Source organism: Sinocyclocheilus grahami, unplaced genomic scaffold (assembly GCF_001515645.1).
Source record: "Sinocyclocheilus grahami isolate Dianchi unplaced genomic scaffold, SAMN03320097.WGS_v1.1 scaffold11.1, whole genome shotgun sequence".
In the NCBI taxonomy this organism is placed as follows: Eukaryota; Metazoa; Chordata; class Actinopteri; order Cypriniformes; family Cyprinidae; genus Sinocyclocheilus; species Sinocyclocheilus grahami.
In genome coordinates, this window is record NW_015505190.1 from 1986650 (window position 1) to 2014151 (window position 27502).

General features: G+C 36.5%; 4 protein-coding genes across 5 annotated transcripts in view; 3 read left to right on the top strand and 1 right to left on the bottom strand.

Moving 5' to 3' along the window:
• Positions 1–306: 306 nt before the first annotated feature.
• LOC107595526 (PRELI domain containing protein 3A) lies at positions 307–3806 on the bottom strand. 2 transcript variants are annotated; one of them, XM_016285960.1, is made up of 8 exons: positions 3636–3672; positions 2788–2901; positions 2545–2713; positions 1888–1977; positions 1679–1749; positions 1402–1504; positions 921–996; positions 307–638 (listed from the first exon to the last, which is right to left on the bottom strand). In XM_016285960.1, exons 2-7 carry the CDS (start codon positions 2790–2792, stop codon positions 925–927), a joined length of 510 nt encoding a protein of 169 aa, XP_016141446.1. In that variant the 5' UTR covers positions 2793–2901; positions 3636–3672; the 3' UTR covers positions 307–638; positions 921–924. The 2 variants fall into 2 exon arrangements, with proteins under 2 accessions (XP_016141446.1, XP_016141438.1); XM_016285952.1 differs by lacking the exon at positions 2788–2901 and having other exon boundaries at positions 3636–3806.
• Positions 3807–4214: 408 nt separating this feature from the next.
• On the top strand, positions 4215–9395 carry LOC107595516 (uncharacterized). The gene is made up of 5 exons (XM_016285942.1): positions 4215–4315; positions 5137–5400; positions 5530–5580; positions 6249–6383; positions 8671–9395. Exons 1-5 carry the CDS (start codon positions 4288–4290, stop codon positions 8859–8861), a joined length of 669 nt encoding a protein of 222 aa, XP_016141428.1. The 5' UTR covers positions 4215–4287; the 3' UTR covers positions 8862–9395.
• A 4714-nt stretch (positions 9396–14109) lies between these two features.
• LOC107595540 (TBC1 domain family member 31-like) lies at positions 14110–25289 on the top strand. The gene is made up of 22 exons (XM_016285971.1): positions 14110–14417; positions 14504–14650; positions 14735–14850; positions 14934–15112; positions 15201–15352; positions 17965–18124; positions 18218–18418; positions 18784–18951; positions 19114–19193; positions 19303–19449; positions 20283–20416; positions 20535–20668; positions 20773–20952; positions 21749–21981; positions 22082–22234; positions 22337–22472; positions 23308–23400; positions 23662–23802; positions 23976–24170; positions 24507–24657; positions 24814–24924; positions 25014–25289. The coding sequence occupies exons 1-22, from the start codon at positions 14344–14346 to the stop codon at positions 25157–25159; spliced, it is 3231 nt and encodes a 1076-aa protein (XP_016141457.1). The 5' UTR covers positions 14110–14343; the 3' UTR covers positions 25160–25289.
• Positions 25290–26122: 833 nt separating this feature from the next.
• Positions 26123–27502, top strand: part of LOC107596242 (cytoplasmic dynein 1 intermediate chain 1-like) — a 10329-nt gene continuing 8949 nt past the window's right edge. The window contains exons 1-2 of the mRNA XM_016286937.1: positions 26123–26183; positions 26969–27093. Of these exons, the coding sequence (XP_016142423.1) occupies positions 26986–27093 (108 nt within the window). The 5' untranslated portion in view covers positions 26123–26183; positions 26969–26985. The remainder of the gene's footprint in view (positions 26184–26968; positions 27094–27502) is intronic.

Here is a 27502-nt window from a genome sequence, read left to right on the forward strand (position 1 = left end):
CCGCAGCAATAGTATAATAAAATAATGTTTTTTCTTTTTTAAAACATAACCATAAATAAGCATTCATTCATATCATTCTACTAAACAAACTAAAAATCATTTACAAATAAGTTGACAATATGTTCACAATGTGTAAAGAAGCAACATAAACTTATTTGAAATATAGAACATTCTTTTATAGTAAACACTACAAAATGACTTTTAATAAGTTATAGTATCTATCCTACAAGTTTTAGTTAGACTTTATCGGTTAATTACACTTTATGACTATCCATGCAAACAACAAAATTAACTCATATTCCCCTTAATCATGTCTTTAAAAAAAATTAAGTACACACCAAAAATATAATTCAGTTTCTAGATATTCTAAACTTTAATGTGCTTAATTCCAAATTAACATCCAATCGATACTGGGATTCCTGTTATGGCATTAAAAGAACTCTAAAATAAGAGGTAGTCAGTGCAGTGCATACATATTTTGTAGCGACATTCAAAACTCTATACAGTTTTGTCTGTAATAGTGCAATTTGATGAGGTTTTAAATAAAACAGTGCATAAATGAGCACTAATTTGACTACCTTCGAGTACAAACATCAACACAAAGAGAGATTGCTGCTGTCGCTGCTCACTCATGGGCTCTGAAAGCACAAATAAAACATATTTATAAAAAGAAAATGAATATTATATTTTTAAAAATTGGGCCTTGTCTATGTCTCAATTTCATTAAAAACTTATGTTTATTATAAAAAATAAATATATATACATATGTATATTTGTATAGAGAATAACATTTAAAATATTTATTTTGCAAACATTTAAATGTTATTAAATAACCTATGGTACTACTGCATATGACAAAACTCACTATGTGTCATTTCTGTTTTGCACCAGCCAAAAACAGGTGCTAGATGAAACATTACCTGTTCAACACAAGTCACACAAAGGGACATTTTCCCTTTCAGAGTTTTGAATGATCCATTCAATGGCGTCCCATCCCTATGACAAAAAAACCTTTAGAGCTTCATACTTTATTTAGAGGCTTGTATAATGCTTCATCTATGGTATATAAAATCATATCAAACTGTTTTTATAGTTGCTAAGAGACTAAAACAATTAATGAAACTAAACTAAAATTTAAAAAAACATCCACAAAAACAACAGGGTTTCCTAGATAGGGACAAAACCACATTATCAGTGCTTGAAGTTGCTTATTTTTGGTCCTTCTCTGATTGTGTCAGCAGGAAAATAGGAACTACTAAGTTCCCATTTATTCAGAGAATAGCAAACTTTCATCAAGGACTTGTAATAAACACGTGACATGGTGACACGATGTTGAGTGGGATATTCCAGGGATATTTGGTCAAATGAATATTTTACATTACATTATTCAAAATGATTGACCTTCCTTGCATTGGCTGACATGGTTAGAGCCATCAGTCCCTCGAGGTAGCTGCTCAGACTGACCCCCTTCACCGTGATGATCGCCTCTTGGGTTAATACAGTGCTGCAAAAGTAAAGCAAACATCCTTTTCAGAAACTAAATATAAGTTTGATATATAATTTAACATATTATTGCTTTCTATTTGTATGGCTTGTATGTACGTGCATAGATATTCATGCAGATATTACAATTAGATGACAATTATGTTAAATACGCTTACAAATGGATTTTACTTACACTTCTGGATTTTCTGGATGAGGCCTGTAGACAAGCCTTTCATCAACTGATATAAAATTAGTTAGGGTTATCTGAAGAAGAAAAGGAATTTCTTTAGTATAGCGTGAAAATAAGATGTGAATTCATAAAACCACTTTCTATTAAGAAAATAATCTGATTAGAATAGCTTTCTATAATGCATAGCTGTCGAATGTTGAACAAAAACTCACGTTTGTTGAGCAAAGCTCCATTTTTTTCTCTTCTGGGTCAACAATGGAATGTTCTTTTACATATGTGATGGTCCGATTTGTCCCTAAAATCTATGGGGAAAAAATTAAGGTCCTTATAAGCCAGTTGTTCTCAGTCAGGAGGCCACGGCAAACTTCCAAGAGAGCCTCAATATGACGTAAAATGATTTAAAATAAACCAATAAACAAATATATTTCTTATTTTAATTCACCACCTCAACGACGTTTTTTCCCATTGTCTTGAAAAACCTGGATATATGAGGTAGTCTTATATTAAAAGCTTGATTTCTAGTTATGCTAAGCTCTAACATATTTATCAGGTAAAAATTATCAGTTACAAATATTGTTTACAAATCCTTATCCTTAATCTTTATTCAGTAATCCATGAACAACTGGAAAACATGGGGCCTTTGAATATTGTTGCGGACAAAAGAGGCCCTGGGAGTCAAAAACATTGCAAACCACTGTTGCGTACTGTTATACACTTTCATATTGCTAAAACTATTAAATATCACTTCAGATTGTTAATTGAACTGTTAATTATGTGCTTTGGAGGTAAAATATACATGACATGTGAGATGTAAAAGCTGTAATGTAAATAAGACAATATATTTAGCAGTGTGATGCATATCTTCTAACCGCTCTGACAACCGCTGGAAGCCCCCACTCCGTGCTGAGGAGCCGATGACTGTGTAGACGTCCATGTGTGTCCAAGTTCCTGTCAAGAACGTCCACTCCAACAACACTAGGGTTCATTGGATTAGGATACTTCCTCATAGCCGCTTTGATCACAGTCTCCCAAGGGTAGCTGTATGAACACAATCAAAAACATCACAATAGCAGTTTGCGGTTTATAAGGAACATCACTATACTGACACTGACCTCATAAGCAAAACACATTCAAGGGAAATTTTGCTTAAATGCGAGGAGGAAGAATTGTTTGCCAGTGTAGTTCATCACAACAAACATCACATCCATAACAAGAGAGGCTGGGACCTTAAATAAAGGTTAGTTTGAAATCATTAATTTCCACATAATGAATCATTTCTGAGTGAAACTAATGACTTCATTTAAAATCAAAAAAAGAAACTTTGAAATATACTGGTTTTGCACAGTTCTGTTTTGGAGGTCTGTTGAATTATGATGCATCATGAATGGAGTTGGTTTGGTTGTTTTAGTTGGTTTAAGGTGGTCTTAGCTCGTTTGAGGTGGTCTCGTCGGCTGGTTTAGCTTGGTAACCAAACAAACCCCTTCTAAAGCAGTCAACTGACCAGCCAGGTTGAAAAACCATCAGCTTAGGTTGTTTATCAATATGGAAATAGACCACATTTTAGTCAACTTTTAAAATGTATTGACAGGCAGGGGGAAAAAAATCAATGTCACTAGGTTTCCGTAAAAAAAACAAAATAATATATAACTACATTTATGAGTTTTGTTAGTAACACGGTTGTGAATAGTAACAGTGAGTCGTGTAAGGACATTGCGCATAACTGTAATAGACGTTCACAGACAAGCAACCGGCTAGGCCCAAATTAATGCATATTCGCAACTATCGCTTAGATTTGTGTAATGTGCAAGAATCAATTGCTTAAAAGCTAAAAGTGTCCAACGGAGGCGAGTTATGCTGATACTAGCGCTACCAAAGGGAATCGGGATGTAAATCATGACAGAGAGGATGCTGGAATCTGTGCACGCGAGTGCTGCATTCGCCCTGAACGCTGCTTGTCTACCTGAATATGTGCTCAGTGCTCCAAATCTTCATTTTTGCGACAATTTGAATGTGCCTCCAAACGACAGTGGACTGTAGATCTCATACATTCATATTTTCACGCTCTGCTCCCATCATACCGGCTTCGAGATGCTCCTCATCTAATCAAGTGCAACAGAACCTCCCTGTTAGAACAGCAACAACCAATAGAAATCAAGCTTTGTGCTACTGACGCTTGTAGACAACTTGATGTACATCAGTGTTGCGCTACAAACGTGCAAAAGTGGATTTATGGTTGATAAATAATGTGTTGTTCATTTAAACGCTCGGCAATATATTAGACGCACAATAAACTAGATTATTTACTCTTTTTCTGTTCAGTTGACTTATAAAGACATACATGTAAGTGTAGCCTATTAGTGCCGCTAAATTGCGTTTGTTGAAGCACATATTTAAGACTTAAAACTTTTGCTGTTGTTGTTGTTCGCATGACATTAAAAGCTGCGGTTAACCACAATGACATAATGCACATGGGGAAATTCTTATCTGGAAATTCCTTTTCTTAACGCGCATGCGCATTTACTCCTACGTATATCAATGGAAGTAGTGTTTCGTTCTCAGATGCCACCAGAGCTACTTTACCTTGTGGTGTTATTTATTGTTACAAGTAATAGATGGACAGCACGGTTGTTATACCTCCTGGTAAGTTTCTAACTCATAGCCCACATCTCCTTTTGCCACATGCTGTGTTTAGTTACTTTGTTTTGGGAAAGTAAAGAATGTGACAAGTAAAAAGGAAGCGCAAAAAATCAGTATAGCTGTCAATCAACTGTTGTTTTCAGTAGTAGGCTAAAGCAAATACAGGGTGAATGATGCAAAACAGTTATTGGTACAGTATATTCAGACACTGCGTCCTCTAGGTTTCTTGCCATGCTGCGGACGCAAGCTTCAGACGAAGAAGTGAATGATGTGTAGCTCCCGGCGCCGATTTATACTGGAGTCGCACCGGTAGTGACGTCATGGGCTGTCGCCGGCCAACAAGTTGGTGTTTTTTCAATGTATGCTTCAGACACGGGTCACGACGAGGCGTTCCCCATAGCGACCCCTAGAGGACGCAGTGTCTCGTTCCCTACTCAGGGAACCATGGTTACATAAGTAACCTGAGACGTTATTTTTGAATGCCACAACCCTCCGAAAAGTAAATTCTTAAGAGCAATACGTCATTTCAACTGATTTCGATTGATAATTCTAGATTTTTTAGCACAAATAATGACTGTTAGATAAAATGGCTTGTGATTTAAAGTTTTTATCAAATATGTTTTCTGCCATTTAAATAGGCTACTACAAAATCGCAGCAACTTTCTTTTATGAACAGTTTCTGAAAGTCACTGTCAATTGAGTATTAAACTTGTTTGTCCCACTTTATCAGTACAACTTTTAATGCATTTATTGGATGTATTAGGCTACATCCTGTCTACATTCTTGTGTTGTAAAAAGCCCTCTCTTGTTCTTTTCCCCAATAGATAAACAATTACAGCGCTATTTGGGCTCCCTAAGTAAGTGTATGACTGGGTATTTGGTTCAAAGGATGTCCAGCTGTTTGTCCCGATGCCGCACAATCACGGCGTACGAAGCACAGGTTATCACATCTCAGCACACGGACATGCAGAAAGCATCCAGGCTGATGCAGATTGTCATTAAAAAAGGTCAAAGTGCATGCAGTTCGTTCCTCACATGCCTTGGAATTTGTGACCCGGTGTTGTATGAGAATGTTACTGGATTCCCAGGTAGGACAATCTATCAAAAATTAATGATAAAAAAAAAAAAAAAAGATATTTGCCACTGTCTGAATTGTTTATTCATTACTCTATTTCTTTCTGTTTCTTCTTTTCTTTCATGCATTTTCTATCATTCAGCACAATTTAATGAAGAGGACCATCAACATGTAGAGCAAATTCCTCTCTCAGGTAGATATTTTTGCATTTTTTGCCTTACTGGTGATATATCTTGCCATAGACTATTTATTTTTTGCTCTGTTGTTTTAGGAAGTATCAGGAATATCCCCTGTTGAAAAATCCAGCATATGCTGGTTAGATACGTTTTGAAGCATGGCTGCTGGTTTGAGCTGGTTTAAACTGGTCCTTAGCTGGTTTAAGCTGGTCATGTGCTGTTCATGAGCTGGTTTAAGTTGTACCTAAGCTGGTCCTGAGCAGGAGCTATAGTTGCTTAGGACCAGCACCGTGACCAGCTAAGGACAAGCTTAAACCAGCTTATGACCAGTTAAGGACCAGCTCAAACCAGCAATGCTGCCATGTTTCAAAATATACCTAACCAGCGTATGCTGGTTTTTTCAACAGGGTCAGTAGAGAAATTAATTTGCAGTTCCTGTTCAGTGGTTAATATACCACCTTACTTCCTGTTGTTGTCTCATTCTTGTTTGAAAGATTATCTCACCCACTTAGTATTACAGGTATTGCTATGAAAAAACCACATACTTTACTTCTCAAAAGTATGCATGACTAAGAGCCTTGTTTTGCTGTCCCACATCCCTTTGATGCAATGTGTCATGTAGTTGCTCATATTGATGTCTTTTGTCTTTTGTTTTTTGTCTTCTCTTTTTGTCTTCCCTTTTCAGAAAAATTGCAATTTACACCTTGTATTATAAACATACAAAACTCTTCCCTGACCAACTGTATTATTGGGAACAACAATCGCCAATGCATTACCTGTGAACAGCATTCTTTGCTCGCTCAGAATGATGCAAGCAATGGTAAGTGTCTGTGCAGCAGGAAGTATAGGTCAAATTCTTCTAGGGTTATATAAATACTGAGCAAAGGGTCTGAATATTTAGGACCATGTGATATTTCAGTTTTTCTTTTTTAATAAATCTGCAAAAATGTCAACAATTCTGTGTTTTTCTGTCAATATGGGGTGCTGTGTGTACATTAATGAGGAAAAAAATTAACTTAAATGATTTTAGCAAATGGCTGCAATATAACAAAGAGTGAAAAATTTAAGGGGGTCTGAATACTTTTCGTACCCACTGTATATATGCATGAACAGTTTATTGTATTTTATACATTTATATAAAATGGAAACATAACCTATATAACTATTTAATACTATATATTTTTAAATTATATTAGTTTACTTTTTCTCACGTGAATTAGGTGTAAAATTAACAGTGTAATTTTAGACAATAGCAGGGTTTCTGCAGGTCTTAAAAAGGTGTTAAAAAGTCTTAATTCACCCCTTCCAAAAATGAAGGCCAGAGAATAGATCTTGAATTGGAGCAGAAAGTCTTAAAAGTTGCAAACAAATAAATAAATAATAAATCTTCCTCGGTAATTTTCTTGTTTTCCAATACAATCATTATATTAAAGGGGTCATATATATGACGTTGATAAAAAGAACATTATGTTGTGTATTTGGTGTAATGAAATGTGTTTATGCAGTTTAAGGTTAAAAAAACACATTATTTTCCACATACTGTACATTATTGTTTCTCCTCTATGCCCCGCCTTTCTGAAACGCATCGATTTTTACAAAGCTCATCGTTTTGAAAAACGAGGTGTGCTCTGATTGACCAGCTATCCAGTGCATTGTGATTGGCTGAATACCTCAAGCGTGTGATGGAAATGTAACGTCCCTACCATACTGTGATGCCGTGTCCCGGCCGGAGCGACGAGACAAAACCAATAAAACCCATTACAAACGAGGCATTTGTTGCATCCAGTGGGGACATAATTACTGATTATAATGACTTATACTGTCTTTTTACGCATTGCGTTGTATCGCGCCACGTAAACATAAAACCATGTCTGCATTTGTGATCAGAGAAATGACAAACAACAAGCGCTACTCTACACTGCTCAAAACTCGCGTTTGAATCATCAGTGGCAAATTCTTTAAATATAAAAACGTACTTACAGGCGGTGAGTCAGCATTATTTGTCAGAAAACCGGCATTGTAGGCTACTCTCCCTGGAAACAGTCCTCGTCCTCCGTAAAATGCGCTGCACACACACAAATATATGAGTTAAACTCTTCTGGAACAGTGTTTTAAATACAACTTAACCATTGATTATTAGCCGTGTCCTCTTTTGGAAGGCCAAACAAAGTAGTTTCGCTTTCACAACGAAGCACACAGCGTCTCCACGACATGGCAGCGGTGGCAACAATACTACAGCGAGAATAAAAGTTACGCCTTCTTTCTTTGCGTGAACATTTGGGCGGCGTTATGCAAATCTTCCCACATCGTGACGTAGACATGTGGGGGTGTGTTTAAACGAGGTGTTTTAGGATGGCGTGGACGAGTCTTAACTTTTATAAAGAATATCTCTTTGGGTTTGAGACTTTAGTCTTTGCAACTTTAGGGATCTTATCTATTCACGAACAGCTTATAACACTCCAAAGAGAAAGGAAAACTTGAAATCGCATCATATGACCCCTTTAAGATACATTTACTTGATATGCAAATTGAGCACATGAAGCCTTGTTTTCTGAGCAATTGAAGAAAATAACATGAATTAATGCTTAAAACAGCAAAATCAAACATCTGTCAACAGGGAATGAAAATCTAATTTATTTGGTCTAAATTAAGTTGATTTTTCTGAGCCCATTGCCACATATTTGATCAAAAACCACTTCATTTTTATCAATTTCTCAGAAAACAAAACTTCCTGTTTTATGTCATTTTGCTTCTCAAGTAAATGTATCTTCATTTAAGAATCTTTAGACATTTGCGGTGGAAAATAAGACAAAATACTGATTAATATATTACTTTTTTACAGTGTGATCAGAAGGTACAGTAAAAGTTCTTTCCATATTTTAGTGATTGGGAGCAGAGGTATTCTCATTATAAACTCATTATTTATTCATGTCTGTCTTCTATTGAAAAATGGACTTTAAAACTCTTTAAATTGACCTTTATAAAACCTGCAGAAACCCTAAATAGAGTATTATAACAATTATTGTATATATGAATAATAATAATAAAAAAAAACGTTTTATTTCATTTATTATTATTATTTTTTTTAATTTTTTTTTTACAAACAGTGAATGAAATGCCGGATATTCAGAGCAGTGATCAACTGATCCCAGTGCAGGACACAATAAGTATCAACAGCATTCAAATGGAGAGATCCGACATAGAGTATGTTATTATAGGCGACCATAACAGTATGACAGTCATTGAGAACTCGGAGGTTGAGGAGGATACGGAGATTGAGCCAGAAGTGATTGGTTAATAGATGTGAAAAAGCCGGACAGGAGGGCAGACTGGCAGATTTGGAGAGCTGCAGATTGTCAACTCGCCTTACCGGGCCTGACCTATAATTGGACACTGAAAGCATAATATATGCTTTAAACTGATCAGTGCTTAGGTCCTCAGCAGGTGCTGCCAAATGCACTGAAACATTATCCTTTATCGTGGATTTTTCTAAACCTGTGTGCCTTGAGGTGGTAATGATATTTGATACTGCCTTGATTGTTACTGAACATGACTGCTACTGACTGTTTTAATGGGTACACCAATATTTATTTGTTCAACAGAAATGTATGAAATAAAATACGTTGACTGGCACTGCAATCATTGCAAGTCTTTTATAAGCTTAAGCTTTCTGTAATGATACATAAGTAATGTTTACAGTCTTATGTCTTTCAATAATATTTGTATATATAACTTAACTTAATATCTATTGATATTAATTGTGATAGATACTCCTGTTGTTTCAATAAATATTCTGTGATAGCATCTCAGTGTATTCCTTTATTTATTTATTTTTGGAATTTCTAATAATTGTATTTATGTTGCTAAGTGATATGACATGTAAGGTACTGTACAGTCATTTTATGTATACTGAAGAAGGAATGTAGCTGACACATTTGTGATTCTGGAGTAACCAATTGTCATTGGTACTTATTGATTTATAATGCAATTTTGAGTTTTTTTGCCACCTTATCTCTGTTGTTTGATTCAACAAAAGTAGTTGGTAACTATTCATTGCGTTCCCAGTCTTATTATAGTCTCTATGTACCTTTAGCTAGATCTAATGGTAAAACTGCTTTTGAATATGCTGCACCTTCAGATTGGAACTCTCTTCAAATGACACTGCGGCTAAATCAGTTGGTGTCTTTCAGTAATTTTAAAACATTTATGCGCACAATAGAAAATGATTTAGCGATTTGCAAATGCTTCTAATGCTGTACTTTTATTGATAGTTTATTGTTGTTTGTTATATGTGTATTTGTATTACGGGGCCACCTATCTTGGCCAGGACATTCCTGTAAAAGAGATTTTTAATCTCAGTGAGGTTGTCTTCTGTTGTCCTCATTTGTAAGTCGCTTTGGATAAAAGCGTCTGATAAATGACTAAATAAATAAATAAAGGCTTAATTAATATCTTCTTAAAATATTTATTTAATTCATAGCAGTGGAGAGAAACCACAGACATTGAAAGCCTTGTCCAAGGAGGTCTGCAATCTAAATAAATGTCCTTTTTATTATTATATTATTATTATTATAGATATTTAATTCATAGCAGAGTATTTTCATTTAGACGTGTATTTTTATACATTTTCTGTATTTTAAATTACCTTTGCAAATTAAAAAATATTAATATTATAAAAAATAATTTTTGCCAATACACACATCCACTGTCTTACAAATTTAAACATTTTATTAATTTATTTGTATTTATTTTGTAAATGTTCTACTGTAAATATATCAAAACTTAATTTTTGTTTAGTAATATGAATTGCTAAGAACTTCATTTGGACAACTTTAGAGGCAATTTCTCAATATTTTGATTCAGATTCCAGATTTTTTTTAAATAGTTGTATCTCAGCCAAATACATCAATTGAAAGCTTATTTATTCATCTTTCAGATTACGTATACATCTTAAGTTAAAAAAATGGACCCTTATGACTAGTTTTGTGGTCCAGGGTCACGCACATATACAGTATATATTTAATCACATAAGGTCACGTGACATTTCCTCACAATTACTCCAATACCCATAATGCTAACAAATGTTTACATACAAGAAGGCAAAAGGAAGGGGCTTACGAAACAGAGGTATATGATGTGAGGGAATATATGGGGTCAAGGTATGGAGAATATATGTACATTTTCACAGATGCTTCAAAGGATCCAAAAACAGATCATGTGGGCTCTGCATTCGTAATGCCAAAGTTAAAAGTAAATAAGAGCAGTAGAATATCAGATTGTTTATCAGTGTTCACTAGAGATATGTTTGCAATAATTATGGCAATAAGGTGGATTAGTGAAGTTAAAATATCCAAGGCAGTAATATGTTCAGATTCAAGTTCAGCCCTAATAAGTTTGAATGAGCATAAGTCAGAAACAAGACAAGATATGATAATAGAGATTATTCAAGAATTATATTCACTTAAGCAAAATAGTGTAAAAGTTCCGTTTCTGTGGGTACCGGCTCATATTGGGTTGAGAGGTAATGAAGAGGCAGATAATTTAGCAAAAAAGGCCATAGAATGAGAAATAGTTGATATTCAGATTCCTCTTAGTAGGTCAGAAATTAAATCAATTATCAAAAGGAATACTTGGAAATTATGGCAGGACATAGATACCAAAGGTAGGCATTTGTATCAAATTCAATCAACAGTGGATAAGTGAAGAGTATCAGGTTGGAGCAGAACTGAGGAGAACATGATTACAAGGTTGCGATTGGGGCATACAAGGTTGAACAGTACAATGCATTTAATAAGTAAACATCCAACAGGGCTATGTGAGGTATGTGACGTTAATGAAACAGTTGAACATGTTATAATGTACTGTAGGAAATATACTGTTGAAAGAAATGAGTTGAAGGATGAACTAGAGAATAAGGGTGAGCAGTTTACAATTAAGAATTGATTAAATCCAGGAAGAAACATTAATCATTATTGTTACAGTATTTGGGAAGAACTGGTTTGAACAAGCAAGTATAAGTGTTTCTCTCTCTCTCAAAATCCCGCTTAAGAGGGCTGAGGGTGGACGGAGGATCTGAACACGCAGCGCCGGATGAGGCTCTATGACTCTAAGCGGGTACAAGAATCAAGGGTGTTTGAATGTGGGTTGGTAGGTTAATCGGGAGATTGTAGTTAGAGTGTCAATGGTCCATTTGAGAGATAGGTGGCGGTAATGCACTAATAAGTCTGCGATCCGCCGTAAAGCAGCAAGAAGAAGAAGAAACATGTTTACATACGTCACTTCCTCTAACTGAAACTTGCTGCCTGGTTCTTTATTTAACAAACACTAGCAATAGCGTAAATGTGTTTTGGCACTATTACAGTGAATCTCGATATGAGATTAAGGTTTAAAAACGAGCATAACAGACACTCATTAATGAATTTATGAAAATCGTTTGCAGTCATTGAACTTCCCGCTGCGATGCTCGTTTGACTGCGTTCAAGCCAGCCGCGCTTTGAAAATGCACGGTCAAGCCAGCCGCACTATTTTTTGTTCTGCGCGTGTAATTGTGTACTTACGGTACGGGTGCTGAGAGCAGTCAAAATGCATGTAAAGAAGTTGTCATACCGACGTTTCCTTTATAATTAGCTTATAGGTATTTTACCTTTTATTTTTAGTTTGTAAATACATGATTTTTGTACATAAACGTTTGTATTGTACATTAATTATTATAAATATTTATAAATGTTCATATTAATGTTTTATATTCATTGTTCATTGTTATATTCATAGTTTTTTAATTTAATGTGTGTGTGTGTGTGTGTGCGCATGTATGTATATATATATATATATATATACATACATGCGCACACACACACACACACACATTAAATTAAAAAACTATGAATATAACAATGAACAATGAATATAAAACATTAATATGAACATTTATAAATATTTATAATAATTAATGTACAATACAAACGTTTATGTACAAAAATCATGTATTTACAAACTAAAAATAAAAGGTAAAATACCTATAAGCTAATTATAAAGGAAACGTCGGTATGACAGCTTCTTTACATGCATTTTGACTGCTCTCAGCACCCGTACCGTAAGTACACAATTACACGCGCAGAACAAAAAATAGTGCGGCTGGCTTGACCGTGCATTTTCAAAGCGCGGCTGGCTTGACCGCAGTCAAACGAGCATCGCAGCGGGAAGTTCAATGACTGCAAACGATTTTCATAAATTCATTAATGAGTGTCTGTTATGCTCGTTTTTAAACCTTAATCTCATATCGAGATTCACTGTAATAGTGCCAAAACACATTTACGCTATTGCTAGTGTTTGTTAAATAAAGAACCAGGCAGCAAGTTTCAGTTAGAGGAAGTGACGTATGTAAACATGTTTCTTCTTCTTCTTGCTGCTTTACGGCGGATCGCAGACTTATTAGTGCATTACCGCCACCTATCTCTCAAATGGACCATTGACACTCTAACTACAATCTCCCGATTAACCTACCAACCCACATTCAAACACCCTTGATTCTTGTACCCGCTTAGAGTCATAGAGCCTCATCCGGCGCTGCGTGTTCAGATCCTCCGTCCACCCTCAGCCCTCTTAAGCGGGATTTTGAGAGAGAGAGAAACACTTATACTTGCTTGTTCAAACCAGTTCTTCCCAAATACTGTAACAATAATGATTAATGTTTCTTCCTGGATTTAATCAATTCTTAATTGTAAACTGCTCACCCTTATTCTCTAGTTCATCCTTCAACTCATTTCTTTCAACAGTATATTTCCTACAGTACATTATAACATGTTCAACTGTTTCATTAACGTCACATACCTCACATAGCCCTGTTGGATGTTTACTTATTAAATGCATTGTACTGTTCAACCTTGTATGCCCCAATCGCAACCTTGTAATCATGTTCTCCTCAGTTCTGCTCCAACCTGATACTCTTCCCCTATCCACTGTTGATTGTATATGATACAAATGCCTACCTTTGGTATCTATGTCCCAATACTGCTGCCATAATTTCCAAATATTCATTTTGATAATTGATTTAATTTCTGACCTACTAAGAGGAATCTGAATATCAACTATTTCTCGTTCTATGGCCTTTTTTGCTAAATTGTTATAATGTACTGTAGGAAATATACTGTTGAAAGAAATGAGTTGAAGGATGAACTAGAGAATAAGGGTGAGCAGTTTACAATTAAGAATTGATTAAATCCAGGAAGAAACATTAATCATTATTGTTACAGTATTTGGGAAGAACTGGTTTGAACAAGCAAGTATAAGTGTTTCTCTCTCTCTCAAAATCCCGCTTAAGAGGGCTGAGGGTGGACGGAGGATCTGAACACGCAGCGCCGGATGAGGCTCTATGACTCTAAGCGGGTACAAGAATCAAGGGTGTTTGAATGTGGGTTGGTAGGTTAATCGGGAGATTGTAGTTAGAGTGTCAATGGTCCATTTGAGAGATAGGTGGCGGTAATGCACTAATAAGTCTGCGATCCGCCGTAAAGCAGCAAGAAGAAGAAGAAACATGTTTACATACGTCACTTCCTCTAACTGAAACTTGCTGCCTGGTTCTTTATTTAACAAACACTAGCAATAGCGTAAATGTGTTTTGGCACTATTACAGTGAATCTCGATATGAGATTAAGGTTTAAAAACGAGCATAACAGACACTCATTAATGAATTTATGAAAATCGTTTGCAGTCATTGAACTTCCCGCTGCGATGCTCGTTTGAGGCGGGAGTAGTTGGCGAGTCTGAAGTGGATACTAAAAATGCAAGTTACAGATATCGGCTCCAGAGAAGATGGGAAAATATGGCACAGAAAATCAGTATCATTAAAATATGGGTAAGTTTGATATAACCAGCTCGGAGCAAACTGTTTTATGCAATGAGAACAGATTCAATTAGGCATTTACCGTCATGTGTTACCAGCGTCTTGGCCACTGTGGTCCGAAACGCGTCTGCTCGTCAAACCAAGACGGTTCGATTCCTGCAAGTGGCTTTTGACACCACAGGAGAGTCGTTTCTTGCTGGTGATCATCATGGCAATATTTATGTGTTTGACATTAGCAGAAACAGGTATATACTATCTTTTCTTTGATCTTTTCATACGTGTTCGGTTCTGTTGCTTTATCACATATTCTCGTATGTCTCCTTCGACAGATTCAAGCTGGTCCAGAAAACAGGCCAAGCATGTACTGCTTTAGCGTTCAACTTGAGAAGAACCACAGAGTTCCTGGTTGCTCTGGCTGATTATTCCATTAAATGCTTTGACAAAGGTAAGACACATTATTAGAGGTTTCTCATAAAAGCCTGCAAATGTTTAACTATTCTTCTAAGAAGCGTAAACTATTTTTCCCAGACACCAGACAGCTAGTGAGCTGGATGCGGGGTCACGAAGGTGCCATTTCTTCCCTGTCCGTCCACAGTTCAGGCAGCTATGCCATCAGTACTTCCTCAGACACCGCTCAGCTCTGGAACCTTGATACCTTTCAGAGAAAGAGGAAGCTTAATGTTCGTCAGTCTGTTGGCATACAAAAGGTTCGACATCACTTATCTGTTCATAAGCATCATATTATAGTAACAACTCTGCGTCAGTACCTCATTCTGTTTTTTTTTTTTTTTGTAGGTGTTCTTTCTTCCACACAGCAACACCATTCTCAGCTGCTTTAGTGATGACTCCATTTTTGCTTGGGAGAGTGACACTCTTTTTTGCAAGTATCAGCTGCCTGTTCCACAGGACGGGCCCAGAATACACTACAGGACTTTTGCTGTTACACAGTAAGACTGTAACACTTATGCTGATGATACACGGGGCAACTTTAAATCACGACCAATTAGGGGTAAGCGCTATACCGGTATGAACGTGACTACCGGTATTATGTTGTTCCATGATATGGATTTTGCTATACCGTGGATACCGTTATATATTCATGAATTCAAATTTTGCATTTATGTTTTAACACAAATGACGATAAAGAGACACAAACACACAGAGCATCGTAACAAACCAAATTAATAGAGCACAAATCGCCTACTCCAGTGGTTCCCAAACTGAGGGATCGTGTACAGTCAGCAGATTATTTTGCAAAAGAATCCTCTGAAGGGTGATAAAGACTACACTGCATAATTTTACCGCTTATCATGCCGCCACTTGTCTAAGTAAATAATTTAACGCAAAATATTAATTTTACATATTTAAATGACCTCAGTATGACTCGCAGTACACACTTGAGCACTCAATTATCAGTTGTAGATGTTGTGGTTGTATCAATATTCAATAACTGACCACTAGATTGTGCGATTGAAGAATCAGAGTTGTATTGCAGGGGGCCATGTAGAAATATAAATGAACATGCATGGTTCTGCTCTAAGCGTGAAAGTTACAAGTTTGTGAAATGACTTCCAGTGCCAGGTAAACGTAAAGCAGATTATGAATATACTTAAAGGGGTCATATGATGTTGCTAAAAAGAACAGTATTTTGTGTATTTGGTGTAATGAAATGTGTTTATGCGGTTTAAGGTTCAAAAACATTATTTTCCACATACTGTACATTATTGTTTCTCCTCTATGCCCCGCCTTTCTGAAACGTGTCGATTTTTACAAAGCTCATCGGTCTGAAAAAGTGAGGTGTGCTGTGATTGGCCAGCTATCCAGTGCGTTGTGATTGGCCGAATACCTCAAGCATGAGATGGAAATGTTACGCCCCTTACCATACTGTGATGCCTTGTCCTGGCCGGAGCTACGAGACAAAAACATGAAAACCCATTATAAAGGAGGCATTTGTTGCATTCAGTGGGGACATAATTATGGATTATAATGACTTATACTGTCTTTTTACGCGTTGCGTTGCATCGCGCCACGTAAACATAAAACCAACAAGCCCTACTCTACACTGCCCAAAAAACTCACTTTAAATATATAAAATATAAAAACTCTTTAAATATAAAAAATGTACTTACAGTCTTTGAGTCCGAACAGCCGGCATTGTAGTCTACTCTCCCAGGATCAGGAAACAGTCCTCCATAAAATGTGCTGCACATATCTGAATATTTGGGTTGAAGTGTTCTGGAACAGTGTTGTAAATGCAACTTAACCACTGATTTCTAGTCGTGGCCATTTTTGGAAGACCAAACAAAGTAGTTTCGCTTTCACAACGAAGCAACAGCGTCTTTACGACATGGCGGTGGAAACAACTCGACTACAGCGAGAACATTTGGGCGGTGTTATGCAAATCTTCCCACAGTGATGTAGATATGTGGGGGCATGTTAGAACGAGCCGTTTTAGGTAGGCGTGGTTGACCCTTAACTTTTATAAAGAATATCTCTTTGGATTTGAGACTTTAGGCTTTGCAACTTTACAGAACTTCTTTATGCACCAATAGCTTGTAACACTCCAATGAGAAAGGAAAAATTTAAATCGCATCATATGACCTCTTTAAGATTCACAAATACCAAAACAACGTGTCTACACCAGACGCGAGCGGCGCGATGTGACAAAAGCAAATAGAACCCAGTGATGATCTCTGCTGTGGATGCGGCGCGACACGACAAATCCATGACCGTAAACTGATGCCAGGTTCTATTTCTGATGAACTCCAGCGCTCTGACACAAAGAACCATTCCAAATATTCATAAGAGAATCGTGAAAAAATAGTTTCCTCAAAAATATTAAGCAGCACAACTGTTTACAACATTGATGATAATCAGAAATGTTTCTTGAGCAGCAAATCAGCATATTAGAATGATTTCTGAAGGGTCACGTGACGCTGAAGACTGGAGTAATGTTGCTGAAGATTCAGCTTTGATCAAAACATTCAAATAGATCATTTAAATTGACAATATTTCACAATATTACAGTGGTTACTGTATTTTTAATAAATAAATGTAGCCTTGGTGAGCATAAGAGACTTCCCAAAAAAGGGGGGGCCCAGCAGAAAAAGTTTGGGAACCACTGGCCTACTCAAACACACAATATTTAATTTAATTCATATAGGCCTACCTCATGTTGCACTTTTTGAGAAAAACAATGGCACAATAAAAAAAGACTTTTCAGGTCTATGTCCAATCCCTCACTTTTCTAGTTATATAAGGTTAAAATATTTTGCCTGTAATTGTTTTTCTCATATCGCAATATAATATCAATATCGCCTGGACAGTGTAAAATATTGTGATATGAATTTTAGCTCATATCGCCCTCCCCGACCAATTTAAAGTATCCAGATAGAAATTTGTTACCCATTCTCAATGGAAAAGTGCCCAAGCAACACTGCTCAAAAAAGTTGCCTGACAGACTTGCTCAAAAAGTTGCCCCGTGTATCATCAGCCTTAGACCGTAAATTTGTGACGCACAGACTAGTGTGTTGTAGGTAATCATTTTGTTTCTTTGTAGAGATGGGAAAACACTTGCTGCGGCTGGACGCTCAAACTTGGTCCATTTATGGTGTCTGAACAGTCGACAGCTCTTGAGAGTAACACAAATGCCTCCAAATGTCAAATCAGTAAGATTTGTGGATTTCCTCCAAGATAGTTTTGATGGCGGTTCCAACCAGGTGCTGATCAGTAGTCTGCTAACCTAAAAAACTTCTTATCCAGTTTATAGGTTTATTGTGGAAATGACTAATGCTGTAATATACTCTTCTCAGATTCTAGGTGTTTTGAGCCAAGATGGTGTCATGCGCTTTATCAACATTCAGTCATGCAAGCAGATCTTTGAAATAGGGTCCCATGAGGATGCCATCACGTTGGCAGCCATTTGTCCTAAAGGCCACCATATTGTTGCTGTGATGGACAGTGGTGCTCTCAGAATCTATGATGTACGAAGCCTCACCCCAGAAATCAGTAAGGTAAATTTTGATTTATTGTTCTATTTTAAATAAATGCCTGAACGATCTATCATTCAAAGAATCCTGAAAAAAATGTCTCATATTTCTTGAGCACCAAATCAGCACATTAGAATGATTTATAAAAAAATCATGTGACACTCAAGAAAGGAGTAATGGTGACACAGCTTTGCTATCACAGGAATGAATTACATTATTAAAGTATAATACAGTAAAAACAGTAATATTGTGGTCAACAAATACAGCCTTGATGAGCATTAGAAACATTCCAAAAATATTAAAAACACTCACCAACCACACACTTTTGAATATATGTTGGTATATGTATGTTATATACTTTTTTTTTTTTTACTGTTTTGTTTGTGTAGCCTCCCCAGCCTTTGTTGAAACAGGTTACTAAAGGCAAAAGCAGCGAGAGGTCAGGTTTGAAAATGAAGGTCTATACTGGGGCAGGTCAGCGTCCTGTGAAAACATCAGGACGCAGAGTCCAATCCAAAGTTTTACCATCTGCTGTTTCCACACTGGATGACAAAGAGGTTCTGTTTATATTCAGTTTTATTCAATATAATTGTAATTAATTTATCTATTTGTAGGTTGGGTGCCTATGACACCTTCTGTCTCATTCTCTTTTATTTAACACCCCCTTATTTAACTTATGACCCAATCATAATCATATCTGATTAATCTGTTTTGTGTAGAATGATTTGCCTAATGGCCTTAACAAGAAAAGGCTACAAGCGTTACTAAGAGCATTTGGAGAATACCCAGCCAAATACAGGTAACGTAATAAATATGTCATGCAGAAGTGATGCTGTTTTGTTGATTTAATGTGAAGCTGTAGTCTGCGTCTCTGCTTTATTTGTGTGTGTTTATTTGTTTTCCGGCAGGATGTTCATTTGGCGTTCTCTGTTGCATCTACCTGAGAACCATGCAGCTTTCAGCAGTCTGACTGACAAAGGTCTGCATTCAGCATACATGTGCCTTCAGGAGCGCTACCCCATCAAAAGCCACAAACTACAGAGAGGCCTGCAGAGGTGGACACAGCATCAATCAGTTGACTTAATTGTATACATATAGATTTGCCCACCATATTGTTAATGTCAGTAACTTAAATTACATTAAGGGTGCTTTCACACCTGGCCTGTTGTTTCGGAAACTGCCGCGTTTCCCCCTTAGCTCGGTTCGTTTGGGCATATGTGAACACGGCAATCGCGCTCGGATCCATGCCAAAACAATCGATCCGAGATCGCCTGGACGAGGTGGTCTCGGCTCTTTTGAAAACATACTCTGGAGTGGTTTGGTTGTAGTGAGAAAGCAATCCGATCTAACGAACCAGGCTATATCACAATGTATAATGGGTAATTACGTAAGTTCTGTGAAAAGCATTAGCTTTGTTGTTTTGCTAATACTTCAAAATAAACCTGTGAGTGTCTGTGGGTGAGTACGTCTTCGCCATTCAAAATCAAAGCGCACTTTTTCATTTTAAAATGCTGTCTTATTGCTCTTCTTCCTAGTAGGTGCATTTTAAAAATGTTTTCCAGATGAATTCTGGACTCCTGCTCAAAGTGATAAATTAATATAACGACAGCTACAAAAAACCTCAACAATAAGCCCACGAAGCTGTTGTCGTGACGAATGACAGCCGTGACGGCTAAGTGGAATCCCGGAAAATAAACCGTGGAACTTTGACCAATGCGAGAACAGTTTACTCGCGCGTGACTTGTATTAACAAATTTGGTCCGTTTAGAAACCGCACCAAGAATAAAAAGCAACATTGTAATAATTTTAATCCCTGTTACGGAACAAAGCAATCGATCTACAGGTGTGAAAGCACCCTAAGTATATATTTTCATTTCCAACCTGGCAGAGTGCTGTCTGCTCTTGCTCACTGGGCTGCCGTCTTTGGAGAGACTGATTATCTCCCTCTGCTGGCCTTCCCATTTGTCAAGCTGTTCGAGAACAATCCACTGATCTGCTTTGAAGTAGTGGCCACCGTCATTGGTAGGTAGTGTAGGACAGTAGTGTGGTGTTGGTTGATGTCCCACTGGTCTCTTTGGCAGTGATTCAACGATTCGGTCCATAGCTGAGAGACTTTGTGTCTTGAATTGCTCTTTTACAGTGAACTGGTGCCAGCACTGGTTTGAGTACTTTCCCAACCCTCCACTTAATGTGCTGAGTCTGGCTGAGAATGTGCTGGTCCATCATGATAAAGAGTTGCTTCAGCATTTTGTTGCCTGTGGCGTTACCTCACAGGTAAAAGACTTGAACATAAATGTTTATATGACATAGACTTTGACTTTCAAAGAATTTACCAAAGGTAAAGTGAATGCCCCACACACTGTGCTTTTTCTCTCCAGCTGTATGCATGGCCTCTTCTGGAGACCCTGTTCTCTGAGGTTCTGATGAGAGAAGAGTGGCTGAAACTGTTTGACAATGTTTTCTCAAATCATCCCTCGTTTCTTCTAATGGCTGTGGTGGCATATGTCACCTGCTGCAGAGCACCACTGCTGCTTTGTACTGAAAGGAAGGACTTTGAGGTACAACTTCAGACATATTTATGATGGGATTTTTTTTGCTCACTGGTTATTTGAACTAATTTTATGAAGGACAAATCATTTAGGGGTTTCATTTGTTTTTATATAAATAATAAAAATAATTATCATATTTATATATGTATGTATATGTGTGTGTGTATATATATATATATATATATATATGTGTGTGTGTGTGTGTGTGTATGTATATATGTATGTGATGTCTAATTTTAATTTAACACTTTTATTCAGCAAGGGCACATTAAATTAAACAAAAGTGACAGTAAAGACTTAGATTATTTTGTAACAATGTATTTCAAATAAATGCCATTCTTTTGAACTTTCTGGTCATCAAAGAATCCTCAAAAAATATTATCACAAAAATAAAGCGTTTTGAAACATGGATAATAATAAAAAAATAATTTGAGCAACAAATCAACATTATAATTAGAATTATTTCTGAAGGATTGTGTGAGTATGAAGACTGGAGTAAAGGCTTCTGAAATTTCAGCTTTGCCATTACAGGAATTAATATTTTTTTTTAAATATATTAAAATAGAAAATGGTTATTAAATTTGTAATAATAATTTGCAATATTACTGATTTTATGGTATTTTTAATCAAGTAAATAGTTTTTTTTATTTCAAAAACTTTTTAAAAAATCTTACAGACCCCCAACCCCTCGTTGGGAACAAATGTATATTTGTTTATTTGTTTATTATTATTATTATTATTACTATTAACAAATGCATAAAATACATACATCCATTTCTTTCTTTTTTCTTCTTCTCCCATGTAGTACTTTTTCCATCATCGGAATAGCTTGGACATCAGTGCTATGCTGAAGGAAGCCTATCGGTTGATGGACAGCACCCCTGCGGACATCCATCCCAGCTCTGCGCTGAGTGACTTTGAACCTCTGACACAGGGGCAGTACCCCATTTTCAACAAATACCCCACCTTCATAGTGGAGTACCAGTCTCAAGAACGTGAGAGGATCCGGCAACAAGAAGTGGAATATCTAAGGGAGAGGTGCAAACATTTATTCATTTGTAATACGAATATGAATGGAGTATTTCATACTCACTGCACATTTTACAAAAAAGGTTTCTTCTGGTGTTTGTCTTTAAAGACAAGAGGTTCAGGAGCTGCACGCTGAAGCAGTCAGACAGCAGGCTGAGTTTGAGGCCTGGTACAAACAGCAGGAGTTGCTACTGCAAGGAGAAGAGCAACGTAGAAGGATCCTACAGGAAGAGGAAAGTAAACTTGCTCAACAGAGAGCCAGGTGGGTCTCCCTCCATCTGCCAGACTTCTTGCTAATGACCTATGTCAATGTTGCAGTTACACACATGCTTACAGTTCACCTGACGTTACCTTCTCTGCTCAGATTGGCTGCTATGAAGCGTGAGCTGAAGGTGAAGGAGCTCAATCTGATTGATTCTTCTAGAAGACGTTTTCTTAAGCACCAGCAAGATCAGCGCAGAATCCAGCTCAAGAGACTTGATGATGAGATCCAGAGAAAGGTACTTGTGTGTTGTTGCTGCACTTATGATTAGGAAAATTAATCATATTTTTTGGTTCAAAAGTTTGAGGTTGGTAAGATTTGTAATTTTTTGAATGAAGTCTCTTATGTTTATCAAGACTACATATGTGATCAACAATATAAAAAAAAAATTGTATTGTGAAATATTATTACAATTTAAAATAACTTTTTTGTATTTTAATATATTTTAAAATTCTGTTTATTCCTGTGTTGGCAAAGCTGAATTTTCAGCATCATTACTCCAGTCTTCAGTGTCACATGATCCTTCACAAATATACCTGCACACACAATTGTCAATTTATATATTTTTATTCCTTATTTACTTGTTCTATTTTTTTTATTTTTTATTATCTGTGTTTTTTGTTCTGTCACTGTCATTCTGTTCCACTGTGGAAGCTTCTCACGAAAACAAATTCCTCGTATGTGTAAACATACCTGGCAATAAAGCTCATTCTGATTCTGAAATCTTTCTAATATGCTGATTTGGTGCTCATGAAACATTTATTATGTTGAACATTTGTGCTGCTTAGTATTTTTATGAAAAAACTACTGCATTTTTTCAGGATTGAATCAAAATGAAAACTTTTTTAAAAGTCTTTTGTAACATCATAAAATACCATCAATTTAACGCATCCTTGCTAAATACAGTTAAAATTTTCTTTCAAAACAAACAAACAAAAAAACGTACGGACCCCGAACTTTTCAATAGTAGTATGTTTCACAAATCGTAAATGTTTTTTTGTTTTATTTAGAAAGGCAGGTAGGAGTTGTGTAAAGTTATTTTTGCTGGTTCTTTACATTATTGTGGTACTCAGATGGCACTGCGAGATCAGGAGACGGCGACTGCCGTTCAAGATATAGAAGTAAGACAGATGGAACTGGATGCCCAGAGACAGCTGTTTGAACAGGTTGGCCCCTATAAAAACTTTATTTCTTTGCAAATGTCTGCAACATTGATGTACTGTACTAGGAGTGTCCAATCCTTCTCCTGGTTGGCTATCTTCATGCAGAGTTCTACCAGGAAGTGTCATGTAATCCTGAAGACCTTGATTAGCTGGTTTAGGTGTGTTTAATTAGGGTTAGAGTTTAGTTCTGCTGTAAGGTGGGCCTCCAGGAGCAGGATCGGACACTCCTGAGATCATATCTAATCGTTATGTTTTGGCTACTAGCAACTGGCCAAAGAGCAAGAGCGAGTGAGTCAAACGGTGAGAGCAGAAGTGGATACGAGGAGACGCAGGGCTGAGATCGAAGATTCTACATTTCAAAACTTCATTCAGGCAAATGCAGATGTCAGCCAGACAAACAAGAAGGTATGTCTCACTACAATTTTCATGGAGTGCATATGATTATCTTTGTCAGACATCTTACGCCACCCTGCTCCTGTTTCCTTTCTGTATTTCCTTTCGTTTTGCTTAACAGACTTGTGTGTTGCAGTTGAGTAAAGTTTGGATGAGACTAATTTTGAAAGTTGAAACTATTTTAGATGCTGGAAGAGTCTCTGGCAGAGGTGGGACAGATGGAAGTGGATGCTGATTGGCAAGCCGAGGTTATAAAGCGACTGGAAAATGCAAAGGAGAGACAGGAGAAGCAAAGAGAGCGACTTGTGAACCTCAGCAAACAAACACGTTCTAAAGAGGAAGAAGTAGTCCAGCTAATGCTGGAAGTGGAGGGAAAGCAGGTGAGAATTCACATGTTAAAGGTGCGGTCACATGATACAATATGAAACACAATATGTCCATTGCATATTGTCAGTACGGTAGTGATGTATGTAGCATAGCTGAAACAGAAGTCACTCTCAATCCAAGCAGCTTTCTGGTGGTCATCGTGGTGCATCCACGTGACCAAATTAAACCTGTTGTGAAACTTTCACCCTCACAAAATTCCCAATGACAATGGTAAATGTGACTGCACCTTTAGTGTGTTGTTTGCTGTATCAGGTAGACAAATTTCATTAAAAATATAATTTCCTTTCAATACAACATGCAAAAGACCAATGACATTGTTTCGGTCCCAGTGGGATGATGTAGTAGCTAAGCAAGCTAAACTGGAGGAGGAAAGACGGGTGGCCGCCACTGTTAACGCCCAGCGGAGGTCACTTATCTCTCAGGAAACAGAAGAGACTGAGAAACATGGCAAGCTGCAAAAGAGTCTTGAGGATTCATTGAGTGAGTTAAAACAAACTCTTCTCACATAACGTAATAAAGTTTTTGATTGAAACATTTTTTTAAAATTACTTCCTTGTGAGTTGAACAAGTCTATTAAACTTTACATGCTAACAAGAGGTAATCAAGTTATTTGTGTGTGTCTGTGTGTGTTTGTAGATCATCCAAAGAGACTCAGATCTCCCTGCTCTTTGAGAGGCCTGCTACACAAGACCCAGAGTGAGACCACCAACATTTCCTTGATCAATCAGTCAGGCGATTCTACTGGCTGTGAGTATTATTAGTATAAACATTGAGTTTTATTGTCATAACCAAACATGATTTAATGAAGCGATAAGATGTGCACTGCTGCTTTATAGTTTCTTTAGATCGGGGCCGAGGGGAGCTTGACTCTAAGGAAAGGGAATTGATGCAGGAAATCAGAGAACTGAGGACGAAATTAGTTGCCAGAGCCAGAGCGACTGACTTCGTCTCGCCCTCAACAAGCTCTGTACACTCTCACTGACAACACGGTCACCGCCAACCAGTGTGTGTGGAACCAGGCACACGTTAGAGGATCTGAAAGAAAATTATTTTAGATCCTATGAGAAGCATGCTCAGTTTATATTTGCTTTACAACGACGCCAAACTGGACATTATTCATTGATTTTCAGATTTATTGTAACGATAGTTTTAATATTTTGTAAATGTATTTTATTATTTGTATTTGTTTTTTGTATAATCTTTTTCATGTTTTTGTATTTAAAAATGTGTCAGTAAATTAATAAAAAATATGAAATATAATTTAACAGTTTGAACTATTTATTTACTTTTCATTACATTTAAATATTCAATTGAATTACAATTAATTTTTATATTTAATGTGTTCCTGTAATGGAAAAGCTGATTTTAATGTTTTAAAAAGAATAATATCATGCCCATCAAGGTTGCATTTATTTGAAAAAAAAAAATACAGCAAAATATATTGAAATATTAATACAATTTAAAATAATTTGATGTAGTTTAATATAATTATACATTTTAAAATGTGATTTATTCCTGTGATGGCAACGCAACAGTTTTTTCTCTCTCGCAGCAGAGTGTCACATGATCCTACCTAAACCGTCGTACAGTTTTCAGGACACTTTGATAGTAAGATCAAAAGAACAGCATGTATTTAAAAAAAAACAAATCTTCTGTAACATTATAACCGTCGTTACTGTCACTTTTAATAAATGTAGTGCATCCTTGCTAAATTAAAGTATTATTTAAAAATGTATACGCTATTTTACTGAATCTTTTTCTGATGTGTTTAAAAAAAACGCGTGTCGACCAACGAGGCTGCATTTTTGGGCGTCATAAACTTCTATAACTGGTCATAAACGCATTCAAATGTTTTCTGTTCAGACACCTCACTCCGTTGTAAAACATTCATCTTATTTCTGACGACAAACTGAACCGTTGCTGCTGGGAGGTGTTGATGACGTCTCTTTATCGGCGGCATTGAGCACTTCCGGCTTTGGGTGCTGATGAGACTGAAGTGAACTCAGGTGATGCTTTGTGTTTTCGTTTAGCTGTTGATGCTCGTGTAGATTCATAGCCTCGTATTTCAGTATTTACGCGATAGAGCGCAGCAGACTTTGTCCTGTCTGGGTCGAAATAAAAAAAGTCGGTATAGTTTAATTATTACGTTATATCGTGTAGCTTACAACAGGCTTTGTTGCGGATTCATTGAAATGCGACGACAGCCTTTTGTGAACGAACAAGATTTTGTTTTTAGTTTACCTGACTGTGTTTTCTGTTTTTATCTCTTGTCGGTAGTGCATTTATGGACCACAATCACTAATTTCTCATTGCAGAATTTAAGGATAGTATACAATCTATTATAATGTAGTTTTCCATATCCGTTTTTTTTATTTCTACGTGCAATTTGTGAGGTTCACGAAACAGATTTACAAACAAGTGTAAATTACTTATTTTAGTTTGTATTCATTTGCTAATTTGTTAATATATTACAGATGTATTGTTGAATGTATTTTGCTTTAAAATAAATCCTAAACATTTATATGGTATTTAGTGTTCATTCAGACACAATATGTGCCTGTGTACATTAGACTAATGGGGCTCTACAAAGGCTGATCTTCTCAGTAAACATTCAAATTAAGCTGGATGTATTTAACTTCAGCTAAATGCGTAATGTAGACGCTAAACATACCTTTACAAAATGACAGATAGTCTCTAATGTGTCTCTCTCCATCGAAAGTTTGTGTGGCATAGTAGCACACGTGTGCACGAGTACTAAAATGAAAACTAAAATTGTTCAAACTATACATAGATTGAACGACACAGAAGATGGCTGATAGAAGTGACCTGAAAGCTGAGCTTGAGCGCAAAAAGCAGCGCTTAGCCCAGATTCGAGAGGAGAAAAAAAGAAAGGAGGATGAGAGAAAGAAAAAAGAGGTAGGTGCTGTTTTTGTTGGGTATAATCAGAATCAGAAGAGCTTTATTACCAAGTATGTTTACGCACACAAGGAATTTGACTTGATGACAGGAGCTTCCAGTGTAGAAGAAAGTACAAACGTAGTGCAGACATACATGATAGTGCAGACATACATAGGAATAACACAGTAGGGATGTAATATAAGAAAAATAAGAAAAATTTAATAATGTACTATATACAGAAATAGAAGTATAGGAAAAAATTTAATTGTTTAGATAAATGTACAGATATGTTTATTAGTGTGCAGATATGTTATTTACAAAGTGTGCAGTTTAATATAAATATAACTATGTTAGTTGTGATGGACTATGTATAATTATGAAAGATTAATTGTTCAGGCTGAATATAGCCTGTGGGAAAAAACTGTTC

Bases quoted from the DNA above. Each gene is read 5' to 3' on its own strand.
- LOC107595526 (XM_016285952.1), bottom strand. From the start codon at position 3,667: ATGAAGATTTGGAGCACTGAGCACATATTCAG. The intron at 1,978-2,544 runs GTTAGAAGATAT...TTTTCCCCATAG, and splicing joins TTCCAGCGGTTGTCAGAGCG to ATTTTAGGGACAAATCGGAC. The intron at 1,505-1,678 runs GTAAGTAAAATC...TTACTTTTGCAG, and splicing joins CATCCAGAAAATCCAGAAGT to CACTGTATTAACCCAAGAGG.
- LOC107595516 (XM_016285942.1), top strand. From the start codon at position 4,288: ATGGACAGCACGGTTGTTATACCTCCTG. The intron at 4,316-5,136 runs GTAAGTTTCTAA...TTTCCCCAATAG, and splicing joins CACGGTTGTTATACCTCCTG to ATAAACAATTACAGCGCTAT. The intron at 6,384-8,670 runs GTAAGTGTCTGT...TTTTACAAACAG, and splicing joins TCAGAATGATGCAAGCAATG to TGAATGAAATGCCGGATATT.
- LOC107595540 (XM_016285971.1), top strand. From the start codon at position 14,344: ATGCAAGTTACAGATATCGGCTCCAGAGAAGATGGGAAAATATGGCAC. The intron at 19,450-20,282 runs GTGGACACAGCA...CCAACCTGGCAG, and splicing joins CTACAGAGAGGCCTGCAGAG to AGTGCTGTCTGCTCTTGCTC. The intron at 20,417-20,534 runs GTAGGTAGTGTA...GCTCTTTTACAG, and splicing joins AGTAGTGGCCACCGTCATTG to TGAACTGGTGCCAGCACTGG.